Source organism: Sinocyclocheilus grahami, unplaced genomic scaffold (genome assembly GCF_001515645.1).
Source record: "Sinocyclocheilus grahami isolate Dianchi unplaced genomic scaffold, SAMN03320097.WGS_v1.1 scaffold592.1, whole genome shotgun sequence".
Taxonomy (NCBI): Eukaryota; Metazoa; Chordata; class Actinopteri; order Cypriniformes; family Cyprinidae; genus Sinocyclocheilus; species Sinocyclocheilus grahami.
Window position 1 is genome coordinate 769,793 of NW_015505771.1, and position 16,875 is coordinate 786,667.

The 16,875-nt window shown below is 35.8% G+C and overlaps 1 protein-coding gene across 1 annotated transcript in view; it reads left to right on the forward strand.

Annotated features, from left to right (window-relative positions):
• LOC107557205 (mediator of RNA polymerase II transcription subunit 27) overlaps positions 1–16,875 on the forward strand; it is a 61,299-nt gene that overhangs the window by 27,283 nt on the left and 17,141 nt on the right. The window contains exon 4 of the mRNA XM_016240541.1: positions 9,899–9,992. Within this exon, the coding sequence (XP_016096027.1) occupies positions 9,899–9,992 (94 nt within the window). The remainder of the gene's footprint in view (positions 1–9,898; positions 9,993–16,875) is intronic.

A 16,875-nucleotide genomic window follows, 5' to 3' on the forward strand; every position in this document is an offset into this window, starting at 1 on the left:
AATCCAAATGATGCGTGTGCTAAGTGAGTGAACATCAAAGATCACACAACAGAAGTGTGCACGCTCTCTCTCTCTCTCTCTCTCTCTCTCTCTCTCTATCCGACCGAACTACAAACTTTCCAGTGATGGCTGTGAGAAAGATATATTTACTCGACAAGCTCGCGCATCTGCACCGCCGCGCGCTCAATCCACTCAGCGTGCTTTGTTTATCAGCTCGCGCACATCAGCTATACAGGCATTAATACTGAATGTTTAACATTATATTCATTGCATACATATACTTCGTAGTATACATCCTTAACTCCTTTCTGCTGTCTGTTGTTCTGTTGTTGGTGTTTCTTTGTCTGAATATGGAGCTTATCACATGCTGTGTGGTATCGGCGTTTGGTATCGGGCATTTTAACGAGAATTGCAGTGAATTTAGATTCAAAGAAATTGATCTGACTGTCATTTTAACTGGAAAAGCTAAGTTTGCCAAGGCAAACTTTGAATGTTGGCTGTTTGAAAGCTTTGAAAAAAGTTTAAAAAGCACTGAAAAATTCATATATTTCATTTTGTTTAATTTTTATATTTGATGGATGATGAATACATGATATATATAATTCATACCTTTTAATTTCTGATATTTTTATATTTGATGCATTGATGGATGGGTGGATGGATAGAACTGACTAACATTCAGAAAGCCACCTTTTGAAATTAAATTTATATATTTAATCATATTTAATTAACTTTTCACATTCAAATTTCAATTTAACTAGATTGGTCAATTTAATTTCAAGGTCCCACTTTATATTAAGTGGCCTTAACTACTATGTACTTACATAAAAAATATGTACAATGTAATTGTGTTCATATTGTATTGCAAAACACTTTTGCTGCTATTGAGGTGGGATATGGGTAAGGTTAGGGACAGGTTTGGTGGTATGGGTAGGATTAAGGGTGGGTTAAGGTGTAAGGGATGGGTCAACAGTGTAATTATAAATGTAATTACAGAAATTAATTACAGATGTAATTACATGCAGGTATTTTTAAAATATAAGTACAATGTAAAAACATATATGTACACAATAAGTGCGTTGTACCAAATTATTAATTAAAATGTAAGTACATAGTAGTTAAGGCCACTTAATATAGAGTGGAACCAAATTAAATTTCCCTTTTTTATGTTAAAGGGGTCCTATTATGCTCTTTTACAAAGTCTTGATTTTGTTTTGGGGGTGTACTAGAACAGGCTCTCATACTAGGTTGTTCGAAAAATATATGATTTTTCACATAAACTGGTATTAAAGCGGAGGAGATGATCAGTTCATGTGCACCTCTCGCTGGCGCGTCTGTTGATCTGAGGCGCTATACAGCGATCTGTCACTTCACATCAAACAGTGCCAAAACGGCATTTATTGTTTGAATATTGCAATACAATGGACAGAATTTGAAATCTGAGACTTTGTTTCATATTAAAAGTACCGAAGCACAATGCTTATTGCGATTTTTTTTGATGGAAGTACCCTTCAATGTTCCGTCCATTAATGGAAAACAGGCTAGACTAATCGATTCTTGGGATTTAAGAATCGATATCGTTCCGTAAAAATGTGAATCGATTAATATCGAGGTTTCGATATTTTTTTACCCAGCCCTAATATGAATATCATGAAGTGCATCTAGATTGTTTCATGTTCCAGACTGGACGGAGCGCTGGTCAAGATTCTTGATTCATGTTTCTTTCCTGTGCTGCATTGCAGCAAAGCTTAGAGAGCAGAGTGTTATGAAAATTTTAGTCATAGCTGATCCCTGATTAAAGAGGGGAAGACAGCACTCGTTTATCAGTATTCATCTCACCCTCACATGCAGTCACAAGAAAGGGCTATTTGATCTCTTTGTATCATCCATCATACTGAGAGACCAATGTTACCCCGTTACATCAAGATGAACAAAGTACACGCATCTCCTTTTTTTGTGCTCCCCTGACACTGACTTCCTTCCATCCTCAGGGGTGTCTACAGATGCCCTTTCTTGTGGCCGCATCAGTTTTTAAGCAGTTGGCATGTAATCCACTGAAAATGTTTCATCATCTGGATGATAATCTGATGCATTAGCATTCAAATCACACTACACCGGATCCTTAAACTGTGCTGCAGAATCTACATGTCCATGGAGCATTCATTAACTTTGCATTTAGATTACAAAGTTGATAGAAAAAAGAAAACCAACATTTGTGTCTTCCTTGCAGAATCTCATGGTGTAATCATTCACATCCTCAAACAGCTCTGACTAGTATCTTCAGATCAACAAAAGCCCAACACTGATGGATTTTTGTACAGTAAATGTTTTTCAGTGTAAATTAGTGATGACTTCAGTTCACCCAAACATTCTGTCATTATTTATGCATTGACATTTTTCAAAATATCTTCTCTTTTTTCCACAGAAGACCGAAAGTCATACAGGTTTGAAACAACATGAGTGTGAGAAAATGAAGACGAGATTTATTTTTTGGTTGAACTATCCCTTAAATTTATTATGAACAACAATGTTATGCATCCCAACCAGCCCTGAGAGTTGTGTGCCTAGTTTGTCCAGTTAGTACAGTCCTGTTACCTGGAGTTAGATGTAAACTACACCATCTGGTTCTAAAGTGTGCAGTGTTCCGAATTAGCCATCCATTAGCCATTCTAATGGAATAAATCTTTGCATTTAAATAACAAATATTTTGTTATATTATGATAGATGTTTTACCAGCGACTGATTTATTTGCATTTATTGATTTAGTAATTAATTTTAATGTATTTATTGATTTATTGTTTTTGTTTTTTTGATTGATTGATTAATATAGTGATTAAAAATACTGACTTTTAAAAAAATTATTATAATAATAATAATTTATTTATTCAGTGATCTTAAAGTGTTTTCCCCCCCAATCAGCATTATAATATCATTTTCCTGCGGCTGTGTAGAGATTTTAGATGCATGACATTTACAGCTCAGGTGATTGGTTCAAAAAGTTCTGTGGTCCAAGAAGAGCAAAGACAGCAGATCACTACTTTTCCTAAAGGCTAGCTCGACTGCCATTTGAATACTTTTAATTGAGTTGCTAGTAGCTTCCTCAACAGTGCCCGAGACATTACACCTGGTCAAGTAAGTAAATTGAACTCTGAATGGTGAGTTTCTACTGAATATTTTATTCCGAAATGAAGCCGTCACTGGCAAAATGGCCCATGGTGCCTTGCTGATTGACAGTGTTACAGCGCGCTCAAGGTCAGAGGATACAGCCACATCCTCTTCCATTGGATTTCTTGACCTTTCTTGGTCTCGTCCTGTACTGATACAGTGGTATAACTGGGCAGATGGGTAGTAGACAATTAAAAACATGTTCAGAGAGACAACCTGAGGCAGGGCCAGAGGGAGGGACTTTAATAAGGGCCTTTAAACACTGTGGTTTCAAGGCAGCCAAGCACCAAATGTGAGTAAATATTAGCTTTGGTGAGTAAATAAAATGCCAGTTTGGCAGGAACTATGAGGAACTGCAACATTACATAGTTTAGGTTGAATTTGTTTGGTCAGTATTTTACTGTTAGAAGTTTATCTCGAATACCGACAAGATTTATTTATTTTTTGTATGTGTAGTGTTGAGTGAAATATTTGTGACATTAAGCCACCAAAACAAAATATACGTGGAATAAAGTCACAAAATGTTTTGATGATTGCTTTTTGACAGGTACAGTTTCACTGTGACACAGAGACTATGCTGTTTGTCATAAATATGGCAGTTTTTCAAAGGAAAAAGCTTCATAATATATATAAAAAATAAAGTAAAATACAATTTTCAGGTTGGTAATTATAAATATTCATTGCAGATACATTGTCCGTTTTCACCATAGGGAGATGTAATTTTGGGTCCTGCAGACAGTGCTTTTAACTGATTTTACACATTCTTGACCATATCCAGGACCACAAAATCTATGCAGGCAGGTATTAACTTTACAGTGATTTAAATATGTTAATCTAAGCCTCGCTGTGCCTCAAATTCATTATGAGACTCATGCTCTGCTTGGCTTGAGAAAACAATCAGAGCCACAGAAGAAGAAGAAAAAAACTTCTGTGAGTCCAGCGATGATGAGTTAGTTTGTATGGAGATTAGGTAGGTTTCACTCCAGAGATTATGAGTTATGAAGCATGGAGATATTAAAACATGTCTTGTCTTGGAACATGCCGACACCCCTCTGTGGTGCCAATGGAGATGTAATTGCTAACCCTATTTGGTTACATCCCAGACATTCTATTGCCAATAAACCACCTATGCCAGGAATAAAATAATTGCTTGGCTACAGTGTCTGTGATTGGCTGGAAGAGCAGGTTTTGGTTTATGTGAGGTTAGTATGCAATATCGCATGCTTTCCTTATGACTAGGGCTGTCAAAATGGCTGAAAAACGAAATTCGAATTTTGTACTTAAATATTATCAAAATTCGAATTATATTCGAATTTAAAATACATAATTTCAGTTAGGGTGAAGAAAAGCTTTTGGTTTCTCTTCTGAGGCCACAAGAGGGCGCATCAAGCAAAATATTACTAATGCACGTTTATTCAGTAAGTAAGATAACATGACTATCTGTGAAAAAAAGTGCATAATGTTTAAAATAATTTTTATAAACCATATATAATTAAGTTGCTTAAACAACTATAAACAAAACAGCATCATGTATGTATGCATAGTTTAATACAAAGGGCAGAAAGACAATCACACGGAGTACATTTTTCATTTAAAAACATGAGTTGCAGTGGGATGGGGAAAAAACCCGCCATAAAGTCTCAATATATGTTTTTTTTTTAAGTTAAACTTACATTAATTTTACATGGCTTTCTAAACATGCGGCTCTCTTGTGCAAGACGCGAGTGCAACGGTGATGGATGTCCCTCTAGAAAATGCACGAAATATGCATTCTGTGTGAACGGCTTGGTTTCAGTTTTGACATAAACAAGATCTTCTCCGCATTGATGTTGTCTTTTTCCACAATATTTTTAATGAACAACGCAGCAGCGCTGCATCTAAGTTGGTGGCTTCAACTGGATAGGCTAACAAAAACATTATAATGCAACGTCACTTACATTGTCATCGCATCTCGTGCGCCACTGATAAGGCTGTCTGACGCACACCTAAAATTCGAATGCAACGTTTTTGCATTCAAATGTGGATATTTATTTTAAATTCAACAAATATTCAAAATTAGATTTTTTTTTTTTTGACATCCTGTTTGACAAGTGAATTTAAAGAGCAGGTCATATGGTTTTTTAAAGTGTCCTAATATTGTGTTGGAGTCCCCTACAGCAGGTTTAAATGCATCTAAGGTCAGAAAACACTGTAATTTTCCCAGAATATACATTTATACATAGTAATTTGTCCATGATTTCGAAACGGTTCATTCGATTCCGTTCTGAGCGAAATGTCTGTAAACCCCTCCCTTTCATAAGCCTACTCTGCTCTGATTGGTCAGCCGGCCAAGCCTGTTGTGATTGGCACAAAGAGGAGCGCTTGAGCAAGTTAGCGAGAGCTACCATCTGTGTTGCCAAGTCCGCAGTTGTTTTTGATGTCGCGGGTTGTAGCGACCCCAATAACTTCATATTTAGGCACTGTAATGCGAATTTACCATGGGAACCCCGACTGAAAGCATTTATTTTACACCCCAGAACGCGATTCTTAAAGGGGGACCACCCTCGAAACACAATTGGGCTAGTTTTGAGTAGCAATTGGGCGGGCTTTGTTGTGACAACCTGGCAACCCTAGCATGCACCTTTACTTAAAACAATAATATAGTGCTCCAATCAGTTCTTAAAATAATGACATAAAAACATTTTGTTTAATACTTATGCAAGCGAATCGTGCCCACAGCTAAAGTTTAGCTGCTAAACTGTAAACACTATCAAAACAATAATAGTGGATACGTTAGCCAAGGGCTAACGTGACTAACTGATGAAACAATACAGTTTGAAAACCAAAATATGTCTACTGTAATGTCTGAAGAATGACAGACAAAAGACGCTCCGTGTCTTAACCTTTAATTATAACGCAGAACAGCTGTATCACATGCGCACCAGCCTAACTAACTCGTCTCTCTCTTTTACTCCCTGCATTAACCCTATAACTACTTAAACAGCACTTTCACAATAATTATAAAGTCTGTGCGCTACACTACATTCTTTATTATTAAACGAAGTAATTAGAACAACGTCAGTCTACATTAATCGACACATTACCCAGGAACCCAGGAAATAGTGGGTTCACAGCGAATTATCAGAACTATTTCAGTAAAACGGTAATATTGTGCTTTACCTGGAAACCTAAAGCTGCACTAGGTGTACATCACATATTAGCACAAAAACTTGATATTTTGAGCACTCAATTGAAAATGTACACATAACGTATCAATCATACTTACAGGTTGTGGTTCGGAGACGCTTGTTGGTCCAAATAAAGAAGATTAGAAGCCAACGAAGATATAAAGCAAGATTAGAGAAGCAGTCATCTTCTCGACACAGAGAGTGTTCGTATTTCGTGGGCAGGCGGGGATTATGCTAATGTGTTACCAATTAGTGACGTAGATTGGTAACAGGCAGAAGATTCGAAAATATAACGACTCGTTAAGGCGATTCTGAGTCGACTCTTTCTTTTGAGAGACAATATCTTTATTTATCATGCACTTTTTTGATTAACTTTGCAGGCTGTTTACACTGCAAAAGAGATATTTTTCGAAAACCCATATGACCTGCTCTTTATATGTTATTTAAAGCTTTTTTTAATGTATTTTAGGATGTTTGCTGTTCAATTTTCTTTATATTTGGCTAGCTGCTCAATAAATAACTCTACGAGTGCTTTTTAGTCACTTTTACTATACTGAGGGGTCGTTTTAAACTATAAACGTTAAACTTTTTGCAAACTTTTGAAAACGGGTTTCTAATTGCAAGTTTTTGAAAGCATTACTGTTATCGTCTCAGTGTAAACTATAAAAATGTGAATTTGTGAAAACGGTGACATCATTCGCATCCGTGTTACATGTTCGTGTAGTGTTTCTTTACAAAGTGACATCGCCACACTGTAAAAAAAAATTAAAATAAATCTGTAGTTTTTACAAAATAATTTTGGCAGCTGTGGTTGCCAGAATCATTTTGTAAAAAAAAAAATACAGAAAAACTGTAAAAACATTTACAAACAATTTACATTTTACAGTATAAAACTGTAATTTACAAACAAGAAAATTTGAGTGTAAACTAGTCGATTCAGCAATGCACACTGCTACTAAAATCTGTTTTGTATCTTTAACATAAACTGACAACCACCATAATAATGCAGGTGGTAAAAGAGACTGCAATATGAAGAATAAGTTCATCACAAGTAGCTTTTCCACAAGCTGAAGTATATACTAATATATAGAAGGCACACAAAGTCATTTACGCAAACACTAAACACCATCATGGTAACACACAACACTTAAATAATGCAATAAACATTCATTAAACAACATAATATGTAACATAAAACCCACATGTATAACTGATAACAAACATTACAAAACTATTAAGAAACATGATTATTTAAACAAAATACTTTCAAATGTGGAGTGTCAACGCAGGGAATTCTGGGAATATCAGATTACTTTTTTTACTGTGAATTATTCATTGATTTGTTCTTTTTTTTTTACTTCTAAAAATTGTACAATTAACAGCATTTTACTGTAAAATTACATGAAATGTCTGGTTAGATCTTTTACAGTTTTTCCCTGTGTATATAGTACGGGAACTTACTGTTAACCTATTAACTTTTTTTTTTCTCTGTAGCATTTTTACAATATGTTACAGTTAAAATTGCACTCATTTTTTACAGTGCAACTACTGGCCTGGCGTGCATAATACAGTGTTTTAAGTCGTATTTGCGGATTCATATGAATGGGGATCGTTTTGACAAGATGAATTTGATTTTATGTTGCCTTTTTAACTTTTTTAGATCTTGCAAGTTTTGGTTACCTGGATTAGTAATGGAGTGACCGAAACCTCCCAGGTTTCATTAAAAATATCTTAAATTGTATTTCGAAGACAAACTACAGTCTTATGGGTTTGGAACGACATGAGGTAAGTAATGACAGAGGTTTCATTTTTGGGTGAAGTACTAAGTTCAATGCATAACTTTCCCACATGTATCCCACAGTATTTGTGCGTCAGACATGGATGATACCTTAAGTCATTGGAATTGTTGTGGCGAGGTGTGCTAATGGTTTTCAAAGTGATCAAATGTATTTCACCTGGTGGACTATGAAACAGTCCAAAAAGTCCTATTAAATTATATTGAAGGACCCCAGCCATATCGAGACGGACAGAATTAGGCTAATGGGAAACCACCTAGCAACTATCCAGAACACCCTAGCAACTCCATAAAAATACCATAGCACTGTGCCAGCAAGTTTTGAATGTACAAGCACTGCTCACATTTTCTCCTGAAGAAAAGTTAAAATCTAGTTTATTCTTGGTCTAATGATTCCCAAATTCCTTATATAAAGATTTTACTAAGCATATGTCGAGCTGGTGATAAACTCCAGCAATGTTCTCGCCTATTTAATATGCTGTTATTTAATTTAAGCTAGTAAATGAGCAACCTTAGTGCAGGCACGAGGGAAATTGCAAACAAACTGAGAGGTATGTTGAACAATTTCTCTTTGCTTTTGATCTTCTGGGAAAGAAAACGCTGTTGCAGGAAAATCACAGAGAACTTTCAATGTGATGAGGCAACTTAATCTTTGTCGATTCCTCCAGCTGCATCGCACTTGCAGATGTGTGTGTACGCAAGCACATGCGTGTCCTTGTTTGCACCTGTCCGTGGGTTACCTGGGTTCTCCACAACCACCGTTAAGAAATATTATCTCCATAGCTGGTCCAATAACTTTCAAATGACTTTTAAGCAAATCCCTATGCCAGCCGCCCACCATCGGTTCTTTAATGAGTTATTTTCCTCGTCTGTTTGCAGGGCCAGTCCCCCCAGTCCCTCAAGTCTATTGATAGCTGATGGCAACAGAGATTTTCATTAAACCCTTATTAGCATTGACCCCACAATCCATGTTGGGCGACTCTTCTTGGGGACTGTTCTGCTGACTCCAGGGATGGCTGAAGGCTTTTGGCACTTTCAGTCCAATTTATTGATGTCTAACGAGGCTGTTGAGCAACCCTGGCAGGGTTTTAAGTATTCATTTTCTGAAGCACTGAAGGTTATGTCAGATGTGGAACAGTGGAGCCTCTTGTTGATGGTAGATGCAAATTGATGCCTTAATGCATTCAGTGATGAGCTTATACAGTATTTGTTGTTGCTTCTGATGTTTATTTCATATTTTTATGGCATTTTGATTATTTACAGCTGTGCTGAAAACAAGGAGGTGTGATTTGTGTATCTACATCAGTGTTGTTCTTAAATTATATAAAAGAATATTAAATACATATTATATATTTTTGGTAATTTAAGTGAAGATGAAAAAATGTAAATATTGACTAAAAATGACAACTTAAAAAAACGTGAACAAAAATTTGAAATGTTGCATTGAGAACTAACTGAAATAAAATGTTCGTAGTACTACAATTACTAACACTGAAATATTAAAATAAAATAATAATAATAACAACCTTTTAAATATGATATAATGAAATATAATAAAAAAATATAATGAAAATGACTACCTCAACTGGTTATACTCCATTAGTATGTGTTGGATCTGAACTGAAGAAACAATTATTTTGTTCAATACCAAGACCTTAATGAAAAAGCCATTGATTTATTGACAGTGTGACCGTGACCCGAGGACCTTTTAACTTGCACTTGAAGTGAAAGCTCTGCAATTTATCTACAATATATTTTTTTCTCGTTCCAGATATGTTGATGATGTCATATCCAGAATTGGACGAATGTTTCCAGATATGTCCATCGAACTTTTCCGGCCAAACGGGACATCCGCAGTTCTCTTGGTGAGATGCTTTGTGCTACACACAACAATTCAAGAGGTTTTTGTTTATATTGTGATGATTTGTATCTGTACAATATTAAATGACAAGTATTATATTTGAAATTAATTTTATTGGTTGTTTTACATACATTTATGGGAGCACAATTTGACTGGCTTTTTAACAACCTTTTAAATATGATATAATGAAATATAATAAAAAAATATAATGAAAATGACAACCTCAACTGGTTATACTCCATTAGTATGTGTTGGATCTGAACTGAAGAAACAATTATTTTGTTCAATACCAAGACCTTAATGAAAAAGCCATTGATTTGGTATTGACAGTGTGACCGTGACCCGAGGACCTTTTAACTTGCACTTGAAGTGAAAGCTCTGCAATTTATCTACAATATATTTTTTTCTCGTTCCAGATATGTTGATGATGTCATATCCAGAATTGGACGAATGTTTCCAGATATGTCCATCGAACTTTTCCGGCCAAACGGGACATCCGCAGTTCTCTTGGTGAGATGCTTTGTGCTACACACAACAATTCAAGAGGTTTTTGTTTATATTGTGATGATTTGTATCTGTACAATATTAAATGACAAGTATTATATTTGAAATTAATTTTATTGGTTGTTTTACATACATTTATGGGAGCACAATTTGACTGGCTTTTTAAAGACAGAATAAAAATATAAGCAAATTTTTGTAGAAGAGAAAGCTTCCATAAAATGCTAAATGTTTCCATTTCCAGCAGCATTAATGAAGCAGGACAGCAAAAAAAGTGCCACCATGTAGAAGCTTTTTCTGAATAATGGTGTATAAGAGTTAATGGTGAAGGAGAGCTGGATGCCCTTGTACTCGGGGAGCAATCTCTCTGTTGACTGCTCTGTCAGTCTCCTTGTGAGTTGTCCCTGAGAACATCCCAGAGGGGCCGGGATTGTTGACTCTTTGAGGAGTTTGCTCCACACTTTCAAAGTTTTGGAGGGTGCATGCATGATAATGGAAGTCAAGACAGACAGAAGAGAGAGACCATCTATTACAGATTAACTCTACCTGAATGATTTACAGCAATCCTTATAGCTGCATTAGAATTAAATTGTTGGGATCTGAGCTTTTCCTCACCATAAATGGCTGCCCACTGCTCCAGGTGTGTGTTCACGGTGTGTGTGTGTTCACTGCTGTGTGTGTGCACTTTGGATGGGTTAAATGCAGAGCACTAATTCCAAGTATGGGTCACCATACTTGGCCACATGCCACGTCACTTCACTTTTTTATATTGTGGTTAAGGCCCAATTTGGAAGTTTGCTTGTTAGATTGCTAAAAGGCGAGACATTGCACACCACTTTAGCAAGGCACTTAACCCTGATGATCTGTTGAGATTGATTGTCTTGGGTTCCCAGAGACTTAGTGTCTGTATATGTTAAAAATGTAATCTTGAAATGTAAATATAATTCTGTATACCAGAGAACGTTAATATGTAAATGTATTATTGGCAAGCAGATGTAAGATTTCTCATGGAGGACGTTTAAAGCATGCCAAGTTGAAATTTTGTTTATAGTCAGTCCTTATAATATTTTAGCAGTCATTAAGTATTAACCTGATACTTAAATAATAAATATGTTTTTCAAGCTTTTAAAAGCTCCTTTTGGTCTCTCAGACCCCAAACAAAACATTGGGTTAATGCCAGGTTTGATTTGTTACATTTAAAAAAATACATTAACGTTATTATTGTAGGTACAAATAATATAACTATTTGTCTTATATGGTGTGGGAGTAATCACACATTTAGCCACACAGATCATTTCCATTTGCTCTTGTCATCATCTGTGTGTCATTTACAAGTGTTTTTCCTTCTCCTTTAGTCATGTCTCATTTCAACTAGGTTACCACGTGAGCCAGGCTTGACTTGGTGCCTCCTCAGTAATATAAATAAATAAATTAGTTGTATGACACCCCTGATTGCAACATAAGTCGTCACAATGGGTCATCTGGATATTTTTCTTGTCTCCTGGTAATGTTTTTCCCCTCTTACCTAGATGATGTTTTGTAGCCTTTTTGGGCTGAATGATCACATTCTGAGATGATGTCAGTTGTCAGTTGGGTCATTCACACCACACACCATCCCCCTTACCTTTGAGACTTCCTCTGACACTTCTCTGCTGCCGTCATGTCTTTTGGCAACGCTGACTTGAGAGGAAAGAGAGACTGAGGGATCTTGGCAGTGGTGCCAGGAAGACTACAAATGCCCCTTCCACAGCAGTGGGAGTTCAGTGGTTCACACCCACAGGGCATGCACTTCCAGATGGCCCAGTTGGCAGGCCGGAGTGATCTGTCACCGTGGGGGCTAAATCGCTGCCAGGCCCTTCTTCGGACACGCTTTTCTACGGTGCTCAACAAAGTGTTCTGCGAAAAAAATTAAAAATCCTCATTGTGACAGTTTGTGCATGTGTATATGAAGATAATGATTTTTGAGTTAGAGAGGATTTGCATTTTTTTTTCTTTTTCTAAGAGGAAGTTGGCACTTTTGTCATTGAATTGCTTTGTCTCTTTAGAATTCTTTGTCTTTAAAAGTCAATTATTTTTATTATTTATATTTAATTGCATTGAACGTCAGATCTAAAAATCTTTATTATCTTTGATTATATTTATTATCTGAAATATTTTTATTATTATTTGTTACTTATTTTACTTTCCTTTGCATTGAATGTCAGATCCAAAAGTCTTATTTTTTTATATATTTTTTTATATTTAATTTTATTTGAACTTATTTTGCTTTCCTTTGCATTGAACATCAGATCTAAAAGTCTTTTTTATTACTTATTTTATTTGACCATTTTAAATTATACTTTGCATTAGGACTGCACAATTAATCGAATTTACATTTACAATCGAATTAATCGTGATTACAATTATGGATGCCACAATTATGTAATCGTTCAAAGCAGCAATTAATCTTTCAAAGTCCACTCATGTTATTCTGCGTGCTTAAGATGCGTTTTTTTTCTTTCTAAATGTTATCTTAATGGTTTTTCCCATTATTTTTATATTCGTTTTAGTATAACATTATAATACCATTCATATTTTTACTTTTTTATAATTTAAAGAAGAAACCAATCCGATGTTTAGTTGACATTTAAGGCTTAATACTATAGAAAAGCACTAAAAGTGTTTTCAGCTTGTTTATTTTCATATAAAAATATGGCATGCAGTTGCATCAAACAATGGTATAAACATCATTCAATGTAAATTGTGATAATCGTAATTAATAATCGCAATTACAATTTCAAGGGAATAATCGATAATTATGATGTTTGTCATAAACGTGTAGCCTTTGCATTACATCACATCCAAGCTTTTTATTTATTTAATTTTTTATTTTTAGGATGGCAACCCACTAGTTGAGAACCACTAAAGCTATGTTTCCATCACCCTGTTTTTATGTGCATTTTGAAGAAATGAGTGATGGAAACACCAAATTTCAGAAAAAAATCCCTTAATTCGTAAAAATGTTTTTACGCTCACTTGAGGTGATTTTTGACTTGTGCGAAACAGGGTTAATGGGAGACGGAAACATATTTGCCAAATAAATTCCTCCATGTGCATCAAAAAAATGTCACGTGACATCTAACTAACCAGCGGACCGATCTCATTGCACAGCATCTGAAATGTTGTTATGGTCATTCTGAAATGCCTGAGCACAGTCTGTCGTCAAAGTATTTCTGTATAATTTTCTCCCTGAATTGTCTTACGCGACTGCGTTCCCAAATAGCAGCATCCACCTCCGAAAGCTATGACCGCATTTATTGTGTTTCGTCTGTTCACTCTAAGGTGCAAGTAATTTATTATATATGAAAATTATTATATTCAGTGTCGTCTCCTACTTTTCTTAGTGATTTAGTGCCAGTTTATCAGAAAAAGAGACAATTTTGTTCTCTTTGACCCGTTGGATGGAAACGTTCCTAATTCGCAAATGTTTGATGCAATATTCCAATTTTGCGTATAAGTTAAATTCGCAACTTTGGATGGAAACCCAGCTTATATTAGAGGTGAACATATTGTTAGTTTGTTTTCCTGTCCCTTTCTTGTAGTTGTACAAATAGCAGTGAATGAAAGGGAGGGTTTTAAACATCACAGTGTGGTACACATCTGCCATTTATAACAAGAGGCATTCAAGCTTTCTCTGCAGCAGTGCTGCATCTCTTTAAAATCAGTTTGTAAACAGGAACGGCTGTGCAGAGTGAGATGGCATTAATTGGGGCACGGGACAGCTCTCTATGGGCAGATTCTGCCTAACAGCCTTACCCGACCATAATTAGGGGATGTTAATTAACATGGAAAATGCACCTTTCTCAGGCCCTCTGCCTGCTTTCCTTGGTCCTGTAATTCCGTTAGCTTAACCTCGTACCCGCTTATTAACTGTCTGACAGTTATTAACTATATGCAGAAGCATGGCGTACAATATTTTTATTTTCAGAGCAGCGGAAAGAGGTGCATTTTAGATCATAAATTCGATTTTTAAATGTGCTGCCACAAACTGGCGCTTGTCACTCCTGCAGCGGTCGGGATCAAAGTGAGTTACGAACGTGAAAAATCCCACAGGGTTCTGCCTGAGTTACAGATGTAGAGTGAGTATGGAAATGAAAATGTGTATAGGCAGTTGCACAGAAATGCTTTTAACTGGCTTCAGTGGAATATATATTCTGTTTTTTAAGCCTGTGAACTGATAGTTGTTTTTGTTTTTTGGAGCTGTAGATTCCAAAAAGATCTCTCATGTCTCACACATTCCCACTTCTGCATCACTGTGTTTGTGTTTTCCTCTCTTCTACACATTTTATTTCTTGCCTCTCTGGAATCTTGGTTCTGATTGGTCAGTCGAAGCATTTTGCAGTCAAAGTTGTTTTTTTTTTTTTTAAGGATTTTTTATTTATTTATTAAATTTATTACAAAAATAGTTATTTATTAACTATTTTTGACAGCTAAACTGCATAATTGATCAATATACAGTATACAGTACCATTAAAAGGTTTGGTACGGAAGTTCTAAGCGGCCATGCATTATATATTTTTTCCTTTTCTCGTTATAACGACTTAATTTTCTCGTTATATCGACATAAGTTCCTCTGGCCCTAGGCCAGAAACGTACTTTTCCAATAGCTTATAGCTGAAAAGCGTGCCTAGAAATAGCTATTGACGCTACTAAGTGGCTTCACACCTTGAATTACAGCGAGGGATTTGACGTTCTTCGTTTTCTTTATTTTATGAGAAATTGCTTGAGTCACACTGGCGAGCTACTATTTGCAAATTCTCTTGTGCTGAAAACTTCCGATTTGATGAGTGCAAGTTCCGGCTTTTTGAGGTTGTTTTTCTTTTAATTTGTCTTGCGTCAGTGATTCACACATCAGTGGTGTGTTTTAGGAAGCTGGGTTATATTAACCTCGCTGTAGAAGTGCGGTTCAGTCGGGAGGCCTTTGATCAACTCCTGAAATCCTGCTTTGAGGGATCATGGTTTTTTGGCGAGAGCGATGGAGATCAGCTGTGATTCTCTGCGCAAAACAAAATAGTTTTATCATAAATTACAGTTTTAAGTTGGGTGCAAGTAAAAAAAGTAATTTAACGGATACAAAAATCCAGTATGCAAGTAGAGACACATACTTTTGTGTAAAGGTTTCTTTGTCCTCAACATTTGACATTATCTGGCATGATCTGATTCACAGAAAGTTTATAGAATTATATACTAAATAATAAGCGGTGAATGTAATTGTTTGACAAGCAGGTAATATGAAAACTATAGCTGCATATGTTGTTTTTGAACGTGTGGTGTCCTTTATCCACAGCCTCTATAAATCTGTTTCTTTTAGAAATCATTTTGTGGTGAAACAAGACAAAAAGAAAAAGATACTCAGCATGTGTAAAAGAAAAAATGTGTGTGAAGTTCTGTACCTCCACCGGCTGGTGATCAGAGGTGGTTTTATTGCTGCAGAACTCAGCAAGACTCTCATGAAAGGAGAAGATAGACCAGAAGACAAATCCACTCTATGAGAATCTAAAATCCTGTTTATATATATGTATACTTTTTTTTACAATTTAATATTTTTTGTTTTGTTTTGTTTTATTTATTGATTGATTTTGCTTTTTGTTTTTAGGTTTATTTGGATTTTTTTACTTTCATTTTATTTGTTAATTTACATATCACCCATGTTGGACCATCATGTTCTCATATTTATTTATTTATTTTAATTTTGTTCTGAAAATATTTATAATTAGCTCAAACTTACTCTAGAACTTATATTATTTTTAACTAATTTTTACTTTTAAACTAACTTATAAATATACTTAATATAGGATATATATGCTTGTCTTTCTTAAAATACTAGCTTTCTTGCCTAAATGCACGTTTATAAGGCAGCCGTTATAGGTGAACAAAAATAACTGCTTTCGTCTTTGGACATCCAAGTTGCCTTTCTGGCAAGAAAAATAATATTTCAATTTAGATTTGGGAGAACTATGACTTTAAAGGCTGTCAGGGGTAATGGATTCAGGCTGTGAGTGCTGGTGTCGGCTGCCAGTGCCAAGCGGCTCCGGGCAGAGGCCAGGCGTTCAGCTACTCTGACAGACATGAATTTAATAAGCAAACCTTAAAGCAAGAAAAACATGCGGAGTATGAACGGGTCTGAATGGGTATTTCTGCTGGATCTTGACAGCATGTGTTGTGAGGGCTCACGGAGTATGAACGGGTCTGAATGGGTATTTCTGCTGGATCTTGACATGATTGATCATGTCTGCAGACTTTCTTTTTTCCCCACTGTTTTGAAGGTTGTGTGTGTGTGCGTGTGTGTGCGTGTGTGTGCGTGTGTGTGCGTGTGTGCGTGTGCGCGGGTGTGCGTGTGTGCGTGT